Genomic DNA, 18,670 nt, shown 5'->3' with positions numbered 1-18,670 from the left:
CACTTAAACATGCTCATGTGTGTGTGTGTAGCCTGAAGGCATGCCTCCAGCAGAGAGCTTTTCTATTTAAATTCAAGCACATTCATCAAGGAACAGCTAGATTGAAGAATACAGCCTAGACCGCAGCGCTGTAGGATGATGAAAGGCTGTAGAACATACTGAGTTCCTTGTATGTTCCTTGCCTTGGCAGACACTGTTCTATATAACATGGGATTTGGTTCAGCGGTTGCCCATAATGAATGCTTTGGCCAAGGCTAACCTGCAGTACCAGCTATTACTTATGAAGACATTTAAGATGAAAAATATAAAGGGAAATAGACCTCTGTAATGTAGTCAAACCAAGCATTCAGACTATATATTACTATAGGGCCTGACTGTTTCAGGGTTACTATTTAAATGCTTGATAACCTTTGATGGTTGGCAGTATATGTACAGTTGAGGGTATAGCGCCCCTTTTACAGTAAATAACCAGTGGCCTTAGTATATGGATGTCTCGCTCATGCATTTAAAACAGCACGGACAGTTTTGTTTTTAGCACTTTTATTTTTGCTTTATAATATCTTTAACTACAGGTTATCAAACGTGTCTCCCACAGAGAAGCATTCTTGAACGTAAAAAATATAAATTCTGCATATTAAAAGTGCATACACCTGGAAAAATAAAAGATGAAAATAAATTAAAAAAAAAAAAAAAAAAGGCAATGACATCATCATGCACCAGGCCAGACACATGTAAGAACCAGTGTTCCCAAAGAGAAAGAGCTCAACCTCCAATGGTTCGACATTATCTACACTCACTACATTCCCCCAAACCCATGAGTAGGAAAATAGTACAGGAACTGAATCCAATGAAAAGGCCAAGGACATCAGAGAACACCGCGAATGTTGGGCAGTGTGAAGGCAAAAAGCTTAGGGCACCACAGGTCATGGGACGTTACGGATGGGGGGGGATAGACCAGTGTAAAAGGCAAGGCAGGTACCCTAACCGATGGGCCTTCAGGTGCATGGCAACCAGCATTATCCTGAAACCGCCGCAGCGAAAAATGAACACATGATGTGGTTTTGATCATATTTAAACAGACTCATTGATACAGCAATGCCACACAGTCTCTCAGGCAATGGGTGCGGGGCGTTACGGTGCTAAAAATGGACCTGGCACAAAAGCTTTCATCGAATGCAATCAACCCAGAACGTGGCACATAAGCATTGCACGCCATTTAGCAGCAAAGTTTGCCAGGCTAGGACAGCCGTCGCAACATGCAGGTAGTGTCAAATAAAAAAAGGTTATTTATAAACAATTCCACAAGAATCTCAAAGTTTGTAGAAGGAGCTTGGTACAAGCCTACATGCAGTCAAGTAAAGGAGTAGGAGGAGCAGCAGATGGAGTCTAGGGTCTACACTTACATATGGAGCGAGGAATAGGTTCTGGTTATGATACAAACCAGAGAAAATAGGCCCCAGGGGAACAGCTACAAAATCTGAAATAGCACCTGGACCCTGGGACTTAAGGGCACCAATAAGGTATTTCACCATAGAAGAAATAAGGAGAGGTGTCAAAATCCAACGCACATGGTCTAAGGGGTATAGATTGATAGAGGATAGGATTACAAAAATGGCGATCATTGTGGTCATTGATCCAGCATGAAATCTGCACCAGGGCTCATAAGCCTTTATCTACACCCCCAAACAAGGGGTCTTACAGAACTTCCAACCTTTGGAAAAATGTTTAATAAGATACAGTTAAAGAAAACGGCAGTGAACAAAGTGGCACTTAATGGCTGGCAGTCATGCAGTCAACACAACATGAACGGCCATCTTAGTTAGGAAGTTCTCAACAGCCTTCAGTAGCCACATACCGAAACCGCTGAAATAACTTACACCAAAGAACTTCTTGCCCTTAGATTAAGAATTTGTTGTGTTGGGTTATATATAATATATATATCTACAGGTTTTGTGGATCTATACAGCCCATAAACTAGGGGACAACCAAGCAGCCATGGGTGGAAGCTTTGTACAAGGGATGCACTGAATCCACAATTGGGTTCAAAATTCAGTCGAATTCCGAGCACTTTTTGTAAGATTCTGATGAATTTTTAGGGTTTGAGCTTTTAAAGCTCTGGACAACTGGATTAAATTTTTCTTAAATTTAATGATGCAAATTAGGGTTTGAATTTAGTCAATTTAAAAAAAAAAGTGGATTCGGTGCTTCCCCAAGTTTTAAAATACAGATCAACTCTAGTAATTCCCCTCTGCTGAAGAACATGGGTATAAAAATGAATGTCAGAAAATGAATGCTTAGGCAGATTCTGAGAATATTCCAGGTGATAACCGTTTGAAACACTAACAGGGACATGAAATGTAATATTCTACATTCTGTTTTCATTCTACGGTCAGAAAAACTCTAGACGTGTTGAGTGGTGAACCCAGCCCTAGAATGGAAACCACTTCCATACATATTTCCAAAACTAATCATGGAATATATCAAATTTGTAGCAATCCCGGTCATTATTTCTGCAGTTTTACATCATTTAGTGTTGAGAAATAATGGAAAATTCCATTTCGTGCACAGATATACTTGGCAGATCAGACATTGTAGTGTAAGACTGTTAGAGAAAGCAGCACTAATTATTTCTATACATTTTTTTTTCTCGCCGTATTGAGTTCCGTCCCACAACGAAACAAGAGATGGATGTGATGCTTTTGTTGCTCAGCCCGAGCACGACCTTGAGGTATTTGGAAACATTGAGATCATCACCTGAGAAAATCCATTGAACTGATCTGCTTTAGAACCCAGCCCCAGGTTTATACAGGTCAGAGAGAGGCAGACTGAAACAATTTGATCCACGGCATTAAAACATCAGCTTATTCCACAGCGGCTGAAAGCTTGGAGATCAGCGTAACATTTCTCTCAGATCTAGGAAACCAATACGCTGAAGAGAAACAGTGGACTAACAAGGGGGTGATGCAGAAAAGGCATCTGACAGGACATGGCAGCAATTCCATCCTGAGCTACGTTATTGATTGGGGGCATCAGGGCCACCTAATTATAGATAGAAGGAACCTAAACCCAAAAAGTATAACTTGAGTAAAAAGCTATGGCTGGCAGAGCACCAACCACAGAAAAGCCAGAAAACCTACTGTACAATCAATTGTATACTATCCCCCTGCTACAGGTTTGGAAGCCACAGAACTAAAGCAATAGCCTCTCAGTGGAAGCAGAATGTCTGGGTAAACATGGCAACATGGAAAGGATAACAGGTGCTGGCTATCTAATGAGGCTTCACAACACCATACTTGCATTAGAAGACCATAATATTTCAGGACTGCTTTCTCATCTACATTTAAAGTGCAACAAAGTGCCCACATATAGGTACAAAACAAAACCAGCAGGCTCTCCACTTAGAGTTAGTGTTTGGAAAGGACAGCTGAAAGCTTCTCTATCAGTGTTATATAGTAAGAATGCACTGAATCCAGGATTCAGTTTGGGATTGGGCCTTTTTTAGAAGAATCCAGATTCGGCTGAATCCATGCCTCTGGCCAAACCGAATTCTTAAAATCCCATGGCTTTGTCACATAAACAAGTTGAATATTTGTAAAAAAATTTTCTTTCACCCCTCCTTGTCCTAATTTCGCATACTAGGGTTGGGATTCGGTTCTGTATTCAGCTGAATCTTTTTTAAAGGATTCGGCCTGATCTTAAAATAGTGGATTCAGTGCACCCCTATATAGAAATACTTAGCGATCATCCAATCGAAAACCACTTAAGATAAAAGCCCTAATTCAGCCGGAATTTTCCCCACCTTTGGAGATATTATATATATATATATATATATATATATATATATATATATATATATATATATATATATATATATATAAATCAAGAAGAACATCAAACTATTGTACAACATTAGCTAAGCATAAGAGCACCAAAGTGATTCCTATCAGTTGCTTGCATAGTCACAAGTGCGTGCGCATTACATTAATAACTTGCCATGCAAAACTTGCTAGCCGGGGCACAGGGGTGGAATAAGGGTAAGTTCAGTCGTGCTGCCAGCAAATATGGGAGCCAACTCATTCATCTGCTTACTTCTCAAAAGTGATTTGACTTTTTGAGAGCAAGAGGGAACTGTGCCGCGTACCTCCCCAGCGCTCAAGTGAACACAGGGCTTTTGCCATGAAATCTGCAACAGAAAGCAGAAAACAAACTAGCCGTGTGAACGTCACGACAAATGAGTAAACAGCAGTTTCTAAAACTAATTACATAAAAAATATATATATTCCTAGGCTATATACACAGATTTGCTCTTGTCTAAACCAGAACATTAGTGTTTTGTTTATATCTTCCCTTTAAAAAAACAAAAGTGTAACCTTAGGGTTAATTTAAAAAAACTATGAGACGTACCCAACACCTTTCAAGTTGTTTAAATTGGCCACTTGTTGGTAGGCAGTTGTCATGCCAAAATAATGCCTTTTTTGTTTTAAGCATGCATACTGCAAGCTGAGTAGTTTCATTAAAGGTCTGGGAGAGAATGAAAATTGTCTTGGAATGTTAACTTCTTAAAAATTAAATATATAAACTAGTCATTGGAGATACGAATAAATCTAAACAACGCAAGCGCACAGCATCGAGCACTAACCACATAATCCTATAGACCGCTCGATGTATCTTACCAGTCTTGCCATTATAAAGAGTCATTAAGTCTTATAGGACAGATATGATTTAAAATGTCTTCAAAGCCAATAAAGAGCATATTATGATTTCGATGTTAATGACACATGGAATGGTAGGATATAATGCCTATCGTTTTTTAATACGACTGCAGTGGAAAGGATGGATATTATAATGTCAATGCCAGGAAGCAGGCAATTAACAATGTCCTGGTAATAAATAGACTGCCATGTTGAAAGGTTAAGCACCTAACTGCTTTAAAGCGTGTGCTAAAATAAGGGACAATGTATCCTCTTATCTGCATGTGATGTGCTGCGCTTATCATTGTGCGTTCCACAGAGGTTTGTGTCCATTGCTAAGTGTGACTGGTTAGTAATTTGATCGTTGAGCATTCTTGAGTCTCGCGAAGAGAGACACAATCATATGGACAGATAAGGAAGCAATTACAGACTGCCTGCCACACCAGAACCAGAGAAGCTAAATGTGCCACCTAGGAATACCCATCATCTTACGAACAAAGAAGTTAGGTCGGGGACATAGGCCAGGATGGTTATTAACTCATAGAACAAGGGCCAGCACCTCTTATATGGCAGGAATCCCTTAGTAGTAAATTACAATGAGAAATTGGCTTGGCACAAACATAGGCCTATCCCCACTGATACTTCAGTTTCTTTCAGATGAAATGTTATGAGATTTTCTTGGCTGGGAAGTGCTTTGCCACATAGATACGAGATGGAAATGTATTGCGATGTTTCAATAGCCTCCAAGGCTGTGTATTAAGCAGCTTCTTTCTTTCTACCCCAGAAAATGACTTCCGTATGTCCCCTCCATTGGAGCCAAGGGAAGCAACCCTCATCCTGACATTCTTATCTACCAGACACACGGGTGGGCTTTGGTAAGGAAGTTAATGAAGATAAAAGCAGCAATTTAAGTAGACGAGAGACGGTGGTTCCCCCGTTCTCATGAGAGCTATTGTTCCCCTTTCTCACAGAGGCGTTGGAGCGTTTGCAGTATCTGCTGGACAACAGATTTATCTGCTGGTGTGACCTGTGCGGCCCTCTCCAGCCAGCAGATTTGCTGTTTACTGCATCAACAGTATTACGTTCATGCAGCTAGTATAAGGTTAGAGAATAACAAGGAGAATAGCCCCCACTCCCCAAAGGTACAAAAAGGCTGAGAACTGAAAGTGTGTACATTCCAATAAACCACTATTAGCAGGGACAGCCCTTTTGCATTCCTTGTGCCCCCCACAAGCTGCCCCTGCACCCATGGTCACTGAGCCTTGGGAGATGGCTTTGCCGTTGAAGGAAACCGCTTGAGATACTTCTCAGCAGTCTTTTTCCCAGAGGGAGATGGCTGAACTGCTCTTTCGTCTGGGGAAGACTTTGTTTTATGTGCAGGTAAGGCAGAATGTTTTTTTGGACTTGGAGCCACCTCGGTGGACTTTGGGGATGGGGCCACCTCTGGCTTCTCCTGGCCTGAGCTTTTTGTTCCTGTGGCCTTCTTTGATAAAAGGCTCGTTTTACCCAAATCTGCTGATCGCCTGCTCTCCTTCTGCCTCAAAGCGGACTTAAAGAAGCTCAGTCCTTTTTCCTCAGATTTGCTGTCCCTCTTTAGACTGGATCGGGTCCCACTTTGAGGGTTGCGGAGGCTGGCCATAGAAGAACTTCGAACCGTTCGGCTATCTGCAGCAGCCTCACTTGGCTTGGGAGGTGCAGGCTGAGAAGTGCTACTGGCTTTTGATGCACAGGCTTTGTCTGAGCCCAGGCTTACTTTGGACCCTTCTCGGCTAAGAGTCTTTTCGGGTACCCGATGTTTACTTGAAGTGGAGGCTGCTGAAGAAGTTCTGGTAGATGGGGTTGGTTTTTTAGGGGCTGGGGAGTTACTATTCGTGGAACTTATAGACTTTTGCCTTTGCTGAGAAGCAGATACAGGAGAGTCCTGTGCCCTCCCCGTCTCCTTCCGGTGCTGTGTTGATGCACGACGTACAGGAGTTTTTACTTCACTTTTTTTGCTCTTAGGCGCATGCTTTCCATTAGTAACGCATGTCGCCATGGCTGGAGTAGACTGCTCCTTCTCAGTTTCCCGCGGTGCTTTTTCTTGTTCTGTTATCTTATTGGCTATAGTATTTTTACCTAGCATTTCATCGCTCTGGGGGCTCTCCCTAACTGGGGAGGAGCTGAGAGAATCACTCTGATCCACAAAGGCAATATGATTATTATTGTCCAGAGGATCCAGCAGTGGGTTCCGGCCCACAAGCTCTGCTGCACTCTTGCCAAAAGATTCAATAGGAGTGGATTTTTTAGGAACTGGCTCTGCAGGTGATCCGCCTTCTGCTACAGCAAGTGGTGCACGAGAAGATGCTCGATTCTCTCGTCTTCCACCGTCAATGTGATCGTGGAAACTGCCGGACAGATTTCGGAGGCTTCCAAAGCAAGAGGTTGACACACTGTCATCTGCTTCTCCGATCTTGCTGAGGGCCGATCCAAGGATGGGAGAGTCAGAGGGATGACGGCAGGAAGTGGCTGCCCTTAGATGAAGTTTTGCTGACAGGGACCAAGATGGCCGGAATCCATTCTCATTGGCAACGAGAGGGCTAGTAACAGAGGAACGAGAAGACATGCTCTGCCTCTGCACACTGCGAACAAACGGGCGTGAGGAAAAGCCACCTGGTGGGGAAAAGAAGAAACATCAGATTCTGTATAAAAACAGAAAAAGGATTTACTGGGGAGAAAGAATTAAGTAATTGTAGTAACCAATCATATTTTTGTGGTCATTAGTGCAGTGTACCAATCAGAGGTAATTGCTGGTTGGTTTCTAAGGATTTAGAAATGTTTCAACACTACTGTAGCCTATTAGTACCTCTACCCTATCACTCAAGGAAATTGTGCAGATTTAAAGAAAGATTCTTAACCTCTGGTTGTGATTCTGTTATCCTACTTCTGTGTTATTCTACTATGTTCGGGGAGCTGACCCGACAAAAGTAGTAAGCTCCTGTTTCCCAGAAAAATCTGCAAATCTCTTTCCTCTCATTTGAAGTTAACAGCTGTCCATTTGACTCATCTCAATACACTTAGGGGCACATTTACTAATCCACGAACGTCCGAAAAGCGTCTGAATGCGTTTTTTTCATAATGATCGGTACTTTGCGACTTTTTCGCGAATTGTTGCGACTTTTTCAAGCTCTCAATACGAAAGTTGCGACAATTCGCGAAAGTCGGAATGGCTATGAAAAAGTTGCGACAATTCGCGAAAGTCATAATGGCAATGAAAAAGTCGCGACAATTCACCAAAGGCATAATGGCAATGAAAAAGTCGCGACAATTGACGAAATTTGTAATGGCTATGAAAAAGTCACGACAATTCGCGTAAGTCGTAACAGTTACGAAAAAGTTGCGACAATTTACGGAAAAGTCGCAACAGCGACGAAAAAAATCGCAAAAAATACGAAAAAGTAGCAAAATGTTCGTTTTCCAATCCGAATTTTTCTCATTCGGATTCGTGGATTAGTAAATCAGCCCCTTACTCTTCTTTTCATCAACTATCTTTCCTACATATTTTATTCATTCTCCCCACCCCCAAAACTGTTTTTATTGCCTCTTCCATACATGGTCTGCCTCGTTTCTTGCACTGCATCCCACTGTACAGTTTGCCTACTGACTGATAATCTAGACCACCTTCCAGCACCCAGACCGCTTGGCCACCACCTGGCAGCGATGTTTTTATAGGAGCACACAAGAGATGTTTAGTTCTTTAGTTAGTTTGATGTGTATATATATGTAGGGCATCTGTGACTAGCTCTGTATGGTGGTAGGAGGGATATGTTTATGTGTAGGTGTGAATAAAGTGTATATGATCCTTCTGTAGTGTGAAGGCTTAGCTACATTAATTAAGGGTGTGTGTTTGGCACAGCCGATACTTCAAGGAGAGACACCATTAATTCTCTGCGGGGGTGTTAACTCTGTATCGCTAGACTTGTTTAGTTAGCTCTGTGGTAAATATAAACTTGAGACAATCTGCTCACCATCATCCTCGCTTCGCTCCCCTGTCAGTTCTACGGATTCTGCCAATGATGCAAGAGACGTGCGCCTAGACGAAGCCGCAGAAGCAATACTGGGCTGCTTGCTCCCGGGGAGACGAGAAATCCAGTGATCACAAAGGGACGAGCTGGTAGAACCTGGAATACAGTAAAACTAAATACCAGCTCTAGCACCATTAACCTGCAATCCTTTTGTTTATGCTTTGTAATTTTTGAACTTATTTTTGGTCTCCTCCAAGCAGTGAAGTCGGGGGGGGGGGGGGGGGGGGGGGGTGAGATTGAAGGGCAGTTAGGTTAAGATTTGGAAAAATATGCTGTCCAGATATTACAGAAAGCCCAGCCTTAAGGCTGAATATAGGGGAGATCTGAGGATAAAGCTTGCCACCTTACAAAGTAAATCAGGATGACAGTAAAGAAATACATTTGTAACAAAGAGGTCCATGAAAATACAAAAAATTACAATACAGCAAAATCTGTTTGGCCCACAAATTGATTAAATGACCACTGTGGATTAAAAGAGCAGGTGTGCCCAATTCAGCACTGACATAGCTAATATTTGGACTATGTTACCTGCAACAGAGCTGTTTGCTGACCATGATGGGACCGCTGCCCGTCGCTGATAGAACAGGATGTAAGCAGTCGGAGCGCACACATCATCCTCAGGCAAGGGCTGAACATCACTGTCATCAAAGCAATACCACAACCCATCTACAGAGTTCTTACAGTAAGCTGAAATAAATGTACATAGATTAACACATACATAGGGTGACCGGTAAGGACCCATGAACCATATCCCACATCCCTCAACCATTTCTGACCACCCCTCACTTGAATCTAGTGCTGGTGCAGGGGAAGTGGTGGCATAAACTGTGATGCATCTGCCCCCAAACACACTCACAGGCTCAAAACAGGGGCTACAAGGACATTTATATGTACTTCCAACAATAATTTTGTTATTGTCAATTAAATTACATCCACAAATGTGTCCACCAAGGTTTATTGGAAGGCTTGGTCAAATAAAATCTGCTTTGACGCCAGTCTTCCTGCCTATATAGTGAATATGTGCTTAGCTTTAGGGCAGCTACAGAGACAGATAACATTTTCCAGCTATTTACCTGTATAGTGTCCCCCTTGCATTGTCCCATGGTGATTACACACTGCGTACAGATCATAAATGAAATCTTCTGGGTCACGGCCCAAGCTATAAGGCCGCCTCCATGGAGACCAATGAGAAGGGAGGCTCCAGGAACTCTGACTGCGCTTTACAACATGGGGTGTCATATCCAGTCCAGTGAGCGGGAAACGGACCATATTCTGCAGTTTTAATCTCCGATCACCATCCTACAAAAAAACAAAAGACCTCAGTGCCTGTTCCAAAATCAGCTTTATGGAGTGTCTCATAACTGGAACTGCTGCAGATTACTACACATTAAGATACAGGTTAGCTTGCTGAATGTATACAGTTAAAGGTGAAGTAAAGGTTAAAACAATGTATTGGCTGACCCAATGGCCCAGACCCATGTGCATCTTCCATAAAAATTGCAGCAACCGGGAATTCTTTCTTGAATAGCACTGCACCACCATCTTGTATCAGTAAACTCAATCGCTGTACTGTTCCCATGCCATGGGGATGCTTAGGTAATTGTATCCAACATGACAGCACAGCACTCGTCAAACCAGCAAACAAGGCCAGGACATGAGGATAGTGATATGATAAAATTGGGGTAGCCCCAGCGATTTTCCTTTACGCCTCCTTCAATTGTAAATAGACAGAAGCAAAGGGCAAGGTACAGTCTGCAAGCAATATTGTGTAGGAATACTAGAAAGCAGGTATATTATGCATACTTGGGACATATACAAATACATAAAGGGATTTAGATTGCCTTAAAAATTGCTTTTCATGGACCTGAGCCCTACTTTTATATTTGATGAGCCAATCCATCTCTACATTACTTGTACTATATTAAAGCAATGAGCCTGAAAAGTATGAAGGTAAAATACTGGCAAGCTGGTTCTACAGCTTAGCCAATATATCCATGTGCTTTATGTAAGGCAAACAACAGTAGAACTAAGGATCACACATCCAATTAACATGACTATTATTGCTTGCCTTACATGTCAACCCTAACCCTAATGTCAGTGGGGCTATTATTCCCCTAGTGGCTATTGCCAATGCTAGTTAGTATGAGGTGCAATGGTTCTAGGTGCGAAGAAAGGTCTTACCTGTCGGAATCTCTTCAGATGCAGGATAAGCACATCGGGCAGGGTCCACAGGCTGAGTTTAATGCTGCCCTGTTGAAGCTGCTTACAGTGAGGGCAGCGCCAGGCATTACCAGGAGCCAGCTGCAAAGAGGCAGCACAAGCATTAGGGCACACACATATAGACACGCTATGCACAGCAGAGGCAGCTCACAGACCAGTGAAGAGTTTATGCATGATAGGCGACCTCAGAAACAATGTCGTATAAGTAAACGGCATCTGACAGACTTTGCCCACACCGAGGGGTTACATTCACTGCAGTTAAGTTGGAATGTTTGCATTTCCCACTCGCACTGTTGCACTAAAGCTGCAGCATGCATGCAAACATCCAAATTCACTAAAAAGTCAGTCAATATGGGGGGGGGGGGGGGGGGGGGGGGGATCGGATTTATTTTTCCACGTGACCTCCAGAATGCATTTGGCAAAGAATGTAGAGGAACGACCCACGTGGGTTAATTTGTTGCATAACCGATTAGTTGCTTCGGGTTACTGCCCATGAACAAATTTGCCCAGTGTTGATAAATAAAGCCCAATAGTATGAGCTGGAGTTCATCGGCCACATGGTTTTTATGCTTGCTACCACAACCTCCTGTGGGATACCTAATAAACACCCCAACCAAGCATACCTGACATGCAGTTGGTGCTCGTCTATCTGTTGCTACTGGCTGCCTGTGAATAGTTGGCTAACTACACATCTGATCTACAGAGAGAACGGCAGGATATAGTTCCCTGCTGTCATATATAATAAAGAGCCCCTATCTGAATGCTGGCTTGTGATATGCCAAACAAGAAATGTAATATATCAGACAAAATTAAAGCAATGGCTTTGCTACTAATGTTTCTTAAGAGCTTTCCTGGTTCCCTGCCACGCAATCTTTTGCCAGGCTCTGAAGTAACATAGATGACTTTAAGTGAAATGTAATCTTATAATGTCTAGGAAATCATGCATAAAATGGATAACAGGGCATCCTGAAGATTATGGGCTTGCTATTCATTGCTTGACCTTTTGTATTTTTATTCTCAATTAAGGGCCAAAAAAGGCAGAGGCACGAAAATCTTGTTACATTTATCGAGAGCCTGTTAAATCCGTAATTACCTTGAAATACAGAGGTAGAAGGAAACTTCCAAGCTATGGTCAGAATAAAATAATCTGAGGGCACCCTAATGAAATGTGCAGCTGTGCAATATTCATACACTAGGTGGCGAACTGGAGGTAACTTTCAATATGCTCTCATGAAACTTGATGTATTGGGTGGCTGCACCAGGCTGTCTTTGCACTCACCTATGGCAGTGCTGTCCAACTTCTACGGTGCCGAGGGCCGGAATTTCTCTAGCATACATGGTGGAGGGCCGCTAATGGAAGCCAGTTTTGACCACTCCCCTTTTTGAAACCACACCCACTTCAAACCACACCTATTTTATCACAATGGTGGTAGCACAGCAAAATCCCAAATGATTGGTCCTTACTGTGGGGATATCAACCATCATTCATATGTGAAAGAATTATGTCATATTAAGATATACCCTTAAATTCCATATGCCTCCTCCTCCCCTGAGGATAGCAGAGCAACCCCCAGTACATAATTACACACCTTAGGGACCATTTAATGGCTATTTCCAACTGCTAACAAACTCCCACAACAAACCCAGGTTCACCTCCCACAAGCAGCATAGGGCAAGCAGAGTATGGCACACATAGGCAGCACTCTGCCTGTCCTATGCTGTCTGTATGTGCCATACTCTGCCTGTCCTACCCTGCCTGTGTGTGCCATACTCTGCCTGCCCTACCCTGACTGTGTGTGCCATACTCTGCCTGCCCTATGCTGCCTCTGTGTGCCATACTCTGCCTGCCCTACCCTGCCTGTGTGTGCCATACTCTGCCTGCCCTATGCTGCCTCTGTGTGCCATACTCTGCCTGCCCTACCCTTCCTGTGTGTGCCATACCCTCCCTGACCTATGCTGCCTGTGTGTGCCTACTCTACCTGCCCTATGCTGGCTGTATGTGCCATACTCTGCCTACAGTACCTATGTCTGAGGTGTGAAGAAATGAACAATGGGAGTGATTACAGCCTGAGCCTGAGGTGTGAACACTGCAGGGGGTGAACAATACAGAGATTAAAAGGTGTGAAAAACACAGGGGATTACATGTTTAAACAATACAGAGGGATTACAGCCTGAATCTGAGGTGAGAACCATGCAGGGGGCAGTTAATCACAGTACTGATACCATTTAATGCTTACTCAAAGGTAAGCCATCAAAGCAGCCAGACAGGTGGGGGGCCACACAGAGGGGGGTCGTGGCCCGCGGGCCGCCAGTTGGACAGCACTGACCTATGGTATATATTTGGGAATACTGTAGGTTTTAAAGGAGAAACAAATTCTGAGGCTGCTGAGATGACACGAGGGAAATTACAGTGCTTTATCCAATGCTGCTAATTAAACTGCAAGCTGCCTTTCTATAAAGAAATAACACTTGCACCTAGGGCAGCAGTTCTCAAACTGTGGGTCGGGACCCCTTTGGGGGTCGAGCGACCCTTTCACAGGGGTCGCCTAAGACCATCAGAAAACACATATTTCCGATGGTCTTAGGAAGAATTTTATGGTTGGGGGTCACCATAACATGAGGAACTGTATTAAAGGGTTGTGACATAAGGAAAGTTGAGAACCACTGACCTAGGGGATACAAGTGGCAATGTAATAAAAGGTGCACATTTGGACCTGAGTACTGCCCTTGGTAAATCTGAGCTACAGGCGGGGGGGGAAATAAAATCTCCCAAAAATGAATTTCCACTCACTCACCTTTGGATTGCCACAAGTAGAACACACTACTCTCACAGCAATACGGCTTAATCACTGGAAATTGCTCTCTTTGCATTTTCCCACAATTGAGCTAGATTGCCTCAAGTAATGCGGTTTACCTGCAGAGATCCAAAGGTGAGTGAAGGGAAAGGCATTTTTGGGAGATTTGTTGCCAGCGATAGCAAAAACTATCAGTGTGCCAATACCCTTACACCTCGGAAATTAGCATTAACCTGTTACCTGCCTCACGAGGATCAAGTGGAGGGTAAATTCTGCTGCCCCATTAATAGCACAGCGGCTGGTGTGATAAATAACTGATCATTCGCTTTATAGCCATCAGCTTTTTATAAATGTGCATGTGGGATATTTTAGCTTATAAAACTATAGGTAATACTATACAAGCATGCACTGGTATAAGCATAACTTGTGAGCACTGGGATATGATATACCCTCAGGTCTTCTTTCCCCTTGACTTCTATATAGGAAATGATTGTATGAGGCATGTAACCTACCTGCTCCTCTTTGGTGTACAGATGAAAGCACTGGGCAAGAGTGCAACACTGAGGCTGGTGATGTATCTCGCGCTGCAGCCGCACACTCTCAGCATCTGGCACATATTCTTCCTCTGTGCTACCAAAAAGACTGCAGGGGGAAGAACAGATAAACCACCCACATCATATTTTGAGAAATTATTTTGTTCGTTTTACCCACTAGTTCTGTTATGGCTCATTCACTAACTCAGGGTTTTTTGATTTATTTAACACACAGTGCTACCAGCTTATTGGCCCAAACAACAAGCCTCCCCCGATCCACGTCTTACTCCATGTGATGCAATCATTGAAACGTTGACAGAGATCTACTGATTTAAAGACCACCCCAAGACAGTAACTATACTGGTACAGGTATAGGACCGATTACCCAGAATCCTTGGGACCTGGGGTTTTCCGGATAAGAGGTCTTTTTGTAGTTTGGATCTCCATGCTTTTCGTTTATCAGCTTTTTGTTTAGAGTCTCTCTAGTGTAGAATTTCAGTAGTAATACTTACTATTCTTTAGTTTCTCTGTCCCATTCCACCACCAACTTCACATGGGCTGCTCCACCGGGACCACAGGATTTTAAAGCCCTGAATTCAAATGACAATAATACATTTAAAAAATAAATTACTCTTGTTCGTTATCAATATACTGTTATGTGCCACTAAGACTAATCATTATGAGTAACTATAGATAAATGCAACCCAAAAAGTGGCCACAGAATGAGTATCAGTAGTCTGGCGCTGACCAGAGGGTGGTTACTCCAAGTAGCCATTAATGTACCCTGCCCAGGCGCAGAGCAAGATAAGTGGACAATACAGAATGAGTAAATACAGATTTACAAGACAGTGTAGTACAAGCGAATTACTAAAGGTATACACTACCCAGAGAAACAGAGGGCACACAGAATGTATTCACAGATAGATAGTACATACAGAATAAGCAAATGAATGTTATCCAGGCAGATAGCAATATATTTGTTATGGCTTGCTGCACTTTACTCATATAATCCTGTGCTGACTAAATATTATACTTTAATGAAACAGATATAAGACACAAACACTGGACTTCAGTTCAGGGAGACCAGGCATGTATTCAGCACTCACCCAACTACAACATCATCTGGTTTGGGTGAATGTGTTACTCCCCCATGCACCTTCAGCGCTGGAGTTACTACATTGTTAAAATTAAGGCTTTCTGCTTGAGGTATGACCAGTTGCCTGTCCAAACTCGCTCCTGGGGCTAACTTTCTTGGCTCAAATGGCTGCTAAATCCATGAATCCAGGGTTGCTTAGTGTTTGAATTTCAAATTAAGGCCTCAACGGTATGAACCTTTTTTGGTGCTGGAAATACTAGCTACTGAAACTTTGGGAAAGCTTTAAAGTTTTTTATTATCTTATTATATTTTATATGAATGTGACCTAAAACCCCGCTCGCACACTCTCAGGTAGGATAGCAGACAGGGAGGCGGGATTTCTCTACAGCTATAGAGGATGCAGACCTCACGGTCCAGGCACCCCTGCCCACCCCATCCATCCATGACTGCAGAGTCTACTTCTTACCCCACTGATTAGAAGAGATGTCTACATACTTTTAAAACCATGTAATGTAGGTATGTATATCCTAAGGTTAATCTTGGCCATACCACTTGGCCAAGATACTGATATCTATATATATCGGAAAAATAAAAGTATGGAATGTCGGCACTCATGACACAGGAGCAATCATATGCCTGGGTGCAGTCCTAAAATATTGTATAGATATGTATCCATTGACGAGGAATCCGCACTCATTGGACTTAAGTACAACAGAAAAAAAAACTGACTTTTCGGCTGTGGCTACAGCCAAAACGTCTTTTTTTTTCCCCAATAAATACATGACCAAATATAATATTTCTTGTTTCATTTCTTTAACTAGGTTTTCTTCGTCTACTCTTAGGATTTGTTTGAAAATCAGATGATTCACATTCACATAAAAATAAAGAAAATTTTAAAGGGTTCACAAACTTTCACAAAACAAACCACACAACAAATATTTCAGTTAAGCTGAACTTTCTTTTTCATTGAATATTGTTATTTGCTAATATAATTAAAGATAACGGATAAACAAATGTAGAAAGTAACTTAAACTGGCTGTGTGCGCAGTGAGCAAGTAATATGAATAAGAAAAAGGTGAGAATCGTGGCAGACTGAAGGTGTGGGCTGTTTGTTAGCGGATGTGTGGGGGTGTGGATGTATTTACCTTTCCACCGTGGGGTGACACAGAGGTTTTTCTTCCTGAGGTAAGAGGTATGTAATCCCTACAGCAGTAACCACGCGGAGGCTGAACGGGCAAACCTGCAGGAAAGCACAAGTAGAAGCATGTTTCTTAGAAATGATGCAAGACTGACCTCTGAATTGAAGTCATTGCTGCAATAAAATCGCCACTCCCAGCTCCCACAGTTGCACACACCTGAACACAAGCTGTAGGGCGCAGATAATACTGCATCTTTTCCAGGATCTCCTTTTGAAGTATGTCCCATGTGATATTCCTCTCAAGGTGCAAAACAAATGGCTGCCCAAATCTGGAGAAAAATAACAAGGTTACGTACAAGTTGAGGCTGGGAGATAAAAAGTAAGAGATATGTGCATTAGGGTAGTGACACACAGTATGTTCGGTCACAAAAGCAATAACTTCTTCCCGCACAGAAGACAAAATGTCAGAAAACAAAATAATTGGCTATGTCGCTATGGGAAGGCATTTCTTAGACATTTTAGAACAATTTCACACAGGCAACAGGCACAGAGGCAATGTCCTGTGCATCTTTCCTCTATAAAGCAGTGATCCCCAACCAGTGCTCACAACCAACATGTTGCTCGCTCTCCTTGGATGATGCTCCCAGGAGCCTTGAAGCAGGTGCAAACTGGCAATCTGGACAGCTAAATTGCAGATGAGATTTAATGTAGATAAATGTAAGGTAATAAAAATGCACAAGCTACTTATACCCTTTATGGGACTTAGACTGGCAAATCCATAATAGAGAAGGACCTTGGAATCCTTGTAGATAATGAACGTGGCTGTAGCAAGCAATGTCAGGCAGCTGCTAAGTTTTGAGCTGTATTAAAAGGGACCTTTATTTATTCCATTTAAAAGCACATAGAGGCCTCTATGTGCTTTTAAATGGAATAAATAAAGGTTTCTTTTAAATACCATGGCTGTTCCGAGTGCTGATGAAGCCGTTTTTGCAGTGGACTGAAAATTTGCTCCCCAGGCTACGGGTTCGGGGCTGGCAGCACCCGGACCATACTTCAACTTTGGTGAGATGTATTTTGTTTACCTCCATTGAGAGTATACACAACAGTGGCGGGCCTGGGGTTTATACACCCGGGCTTATGAACGTTTTAGGTATAATTTCCCTGGTTTTGACCTTTGTAACTCTCTATTTGTCTTACCGCCACCGACTATTAAGAAGTTTACTTTACTAATTTGTTTTGGGTTCAATAATAACCCCCTCCTTTTCCTTTTTGGCTGTATATCCTCTGTATTAAAAGGGGCATAGATTCACAGGAGTAGGGGGTTATTCTTCCACTTTACAGTAAGGCCCCATGTAGAATATGCCATTTAGTTTTGGTCTCCAGACACGAGGGCACCCATTCCTATTAGGGAAGTTTTTGTCTAAATACTTGGAAAGGATTTTCTACTGTGAGCTGTGAAGTTGTGGAATAAATCAGTCATACTGGCTGATACATTATATAGCTTCAAGAAGGGGTTGGATGGCCTTTTAGCAAGTGAGGGAATACAGGGTTATGGGCAATAAGTTGATCCAGGGACTGGTCGGAATGCCATCCTGCAACTAGCAGTTAGGTAGGGTATATATAGACATTAAGGTTGAACTTGATGGACTTGGTGTCTTTTTTCAACCCAACTTACTATGTAAAACCCAAGTATACTGTCAAACAAAGTGTCTGTGGGCTGCCAGCCCTTATTCGGCAGACCCAGGATATATTTGCATGCTTATGTTGCTCCCCAATTCTTTTTACATTTGAATATGGCTCACAGATCAAAATGGTTAGGGACCCCTGCCCTAAAGTAAGGCCCCAGCTACTGTCGTTACAGTGGGAGAAAGATAACAAATCGTCTTACCTCTTGCCATGCTGCCCACTGTAGGCTCTGTTACACACCAGCAGCACAATTCGGTCACTGGTAGAGCAGCGATTTACTGGATTCCGCACTGAGCCAGAGGAGTAAAGCCTGTGCTGATCTGTCCCATGCCTCACGTAGTTTTGGTTGTTATTTACACAGATTGCTGGGTAAAAAAATGTTGCAGAGGGATTCTATTAAAAAGTTTGTAAACCCAACTGCAACGCTGTCCCCTAGTCATCTATAGAAGT

General features: G+C 42.7%; 1 protein-coding gene across 1 annotated transcript in view; it reads right to left on the bottom strand.

The window, feature by feature from the left end:
- Nucleotides 1-523: 523 nt before the first annotated feature.
- Nucleotides 524-18,670, bottom strand: part of usp31 (ubiquitin specific peptidase 31) — a 36,074-nt gene continuing 17,927 nt past the window's right edge. The window contains exons 7-16 of the mRNA XM_002931991.5: nt 18,423-18,585; nt 16,752-16,863; nt 16,542-16,636; nt 14,813-14,890; nt 14,280-14,409; nt 10,934-11,053; nt 9,826-10,051; nt 9,281-9,439; nt 8,696-8,848; nt 524-7,340 (exon numbers count right to left, since the gene is read on the bottom strand). Coding sequence (XP_002932037.2) covers nt 5,944-7,340; nt 8,696-8,848; nt 9,281-9,439; nt 9,826-10,051; nt 10,934-11,053; nt 14,280-14,409; nt 14,813-14,890; nt 16,542-16,636; nt 16,752-16,863; nt 18,423-18,585 — 2,633 coding nt within the window. The 3' untranslated portion in view covers nt 524-5,943. The remainder of the gene's footprint in view (nt 7,341-8,695; nt 8,849-9,280; nt 9,440-9,825; nt 10,052-10,933; nt 11,054-14,279; nt 14,410-14,812; nt 14,891-16,541; nt 16,637-16,751; nt 16,864-18,422; nt 18,586-18,670) is intronic.

The sequence above is a fragment of the Xenopus tropicalis genome, chromosome 9, assembly GCF_000004195.4.
Source record: "Xenopus tropicalis strain Nigerian chromosome 9, UCB_Xtro_10.0, whole genome shotgun sequence".
Classification (NCBI taxonomy): domain Eukaryota; kingdom Metazoa; phylum Chordata; class Amphibia; order Anura; family Pipidae; genus Xenopus; species Xenopus tropicalis.
This window is presented reverse-complemented; position numbering and strand designations above follow the sequence as displayed.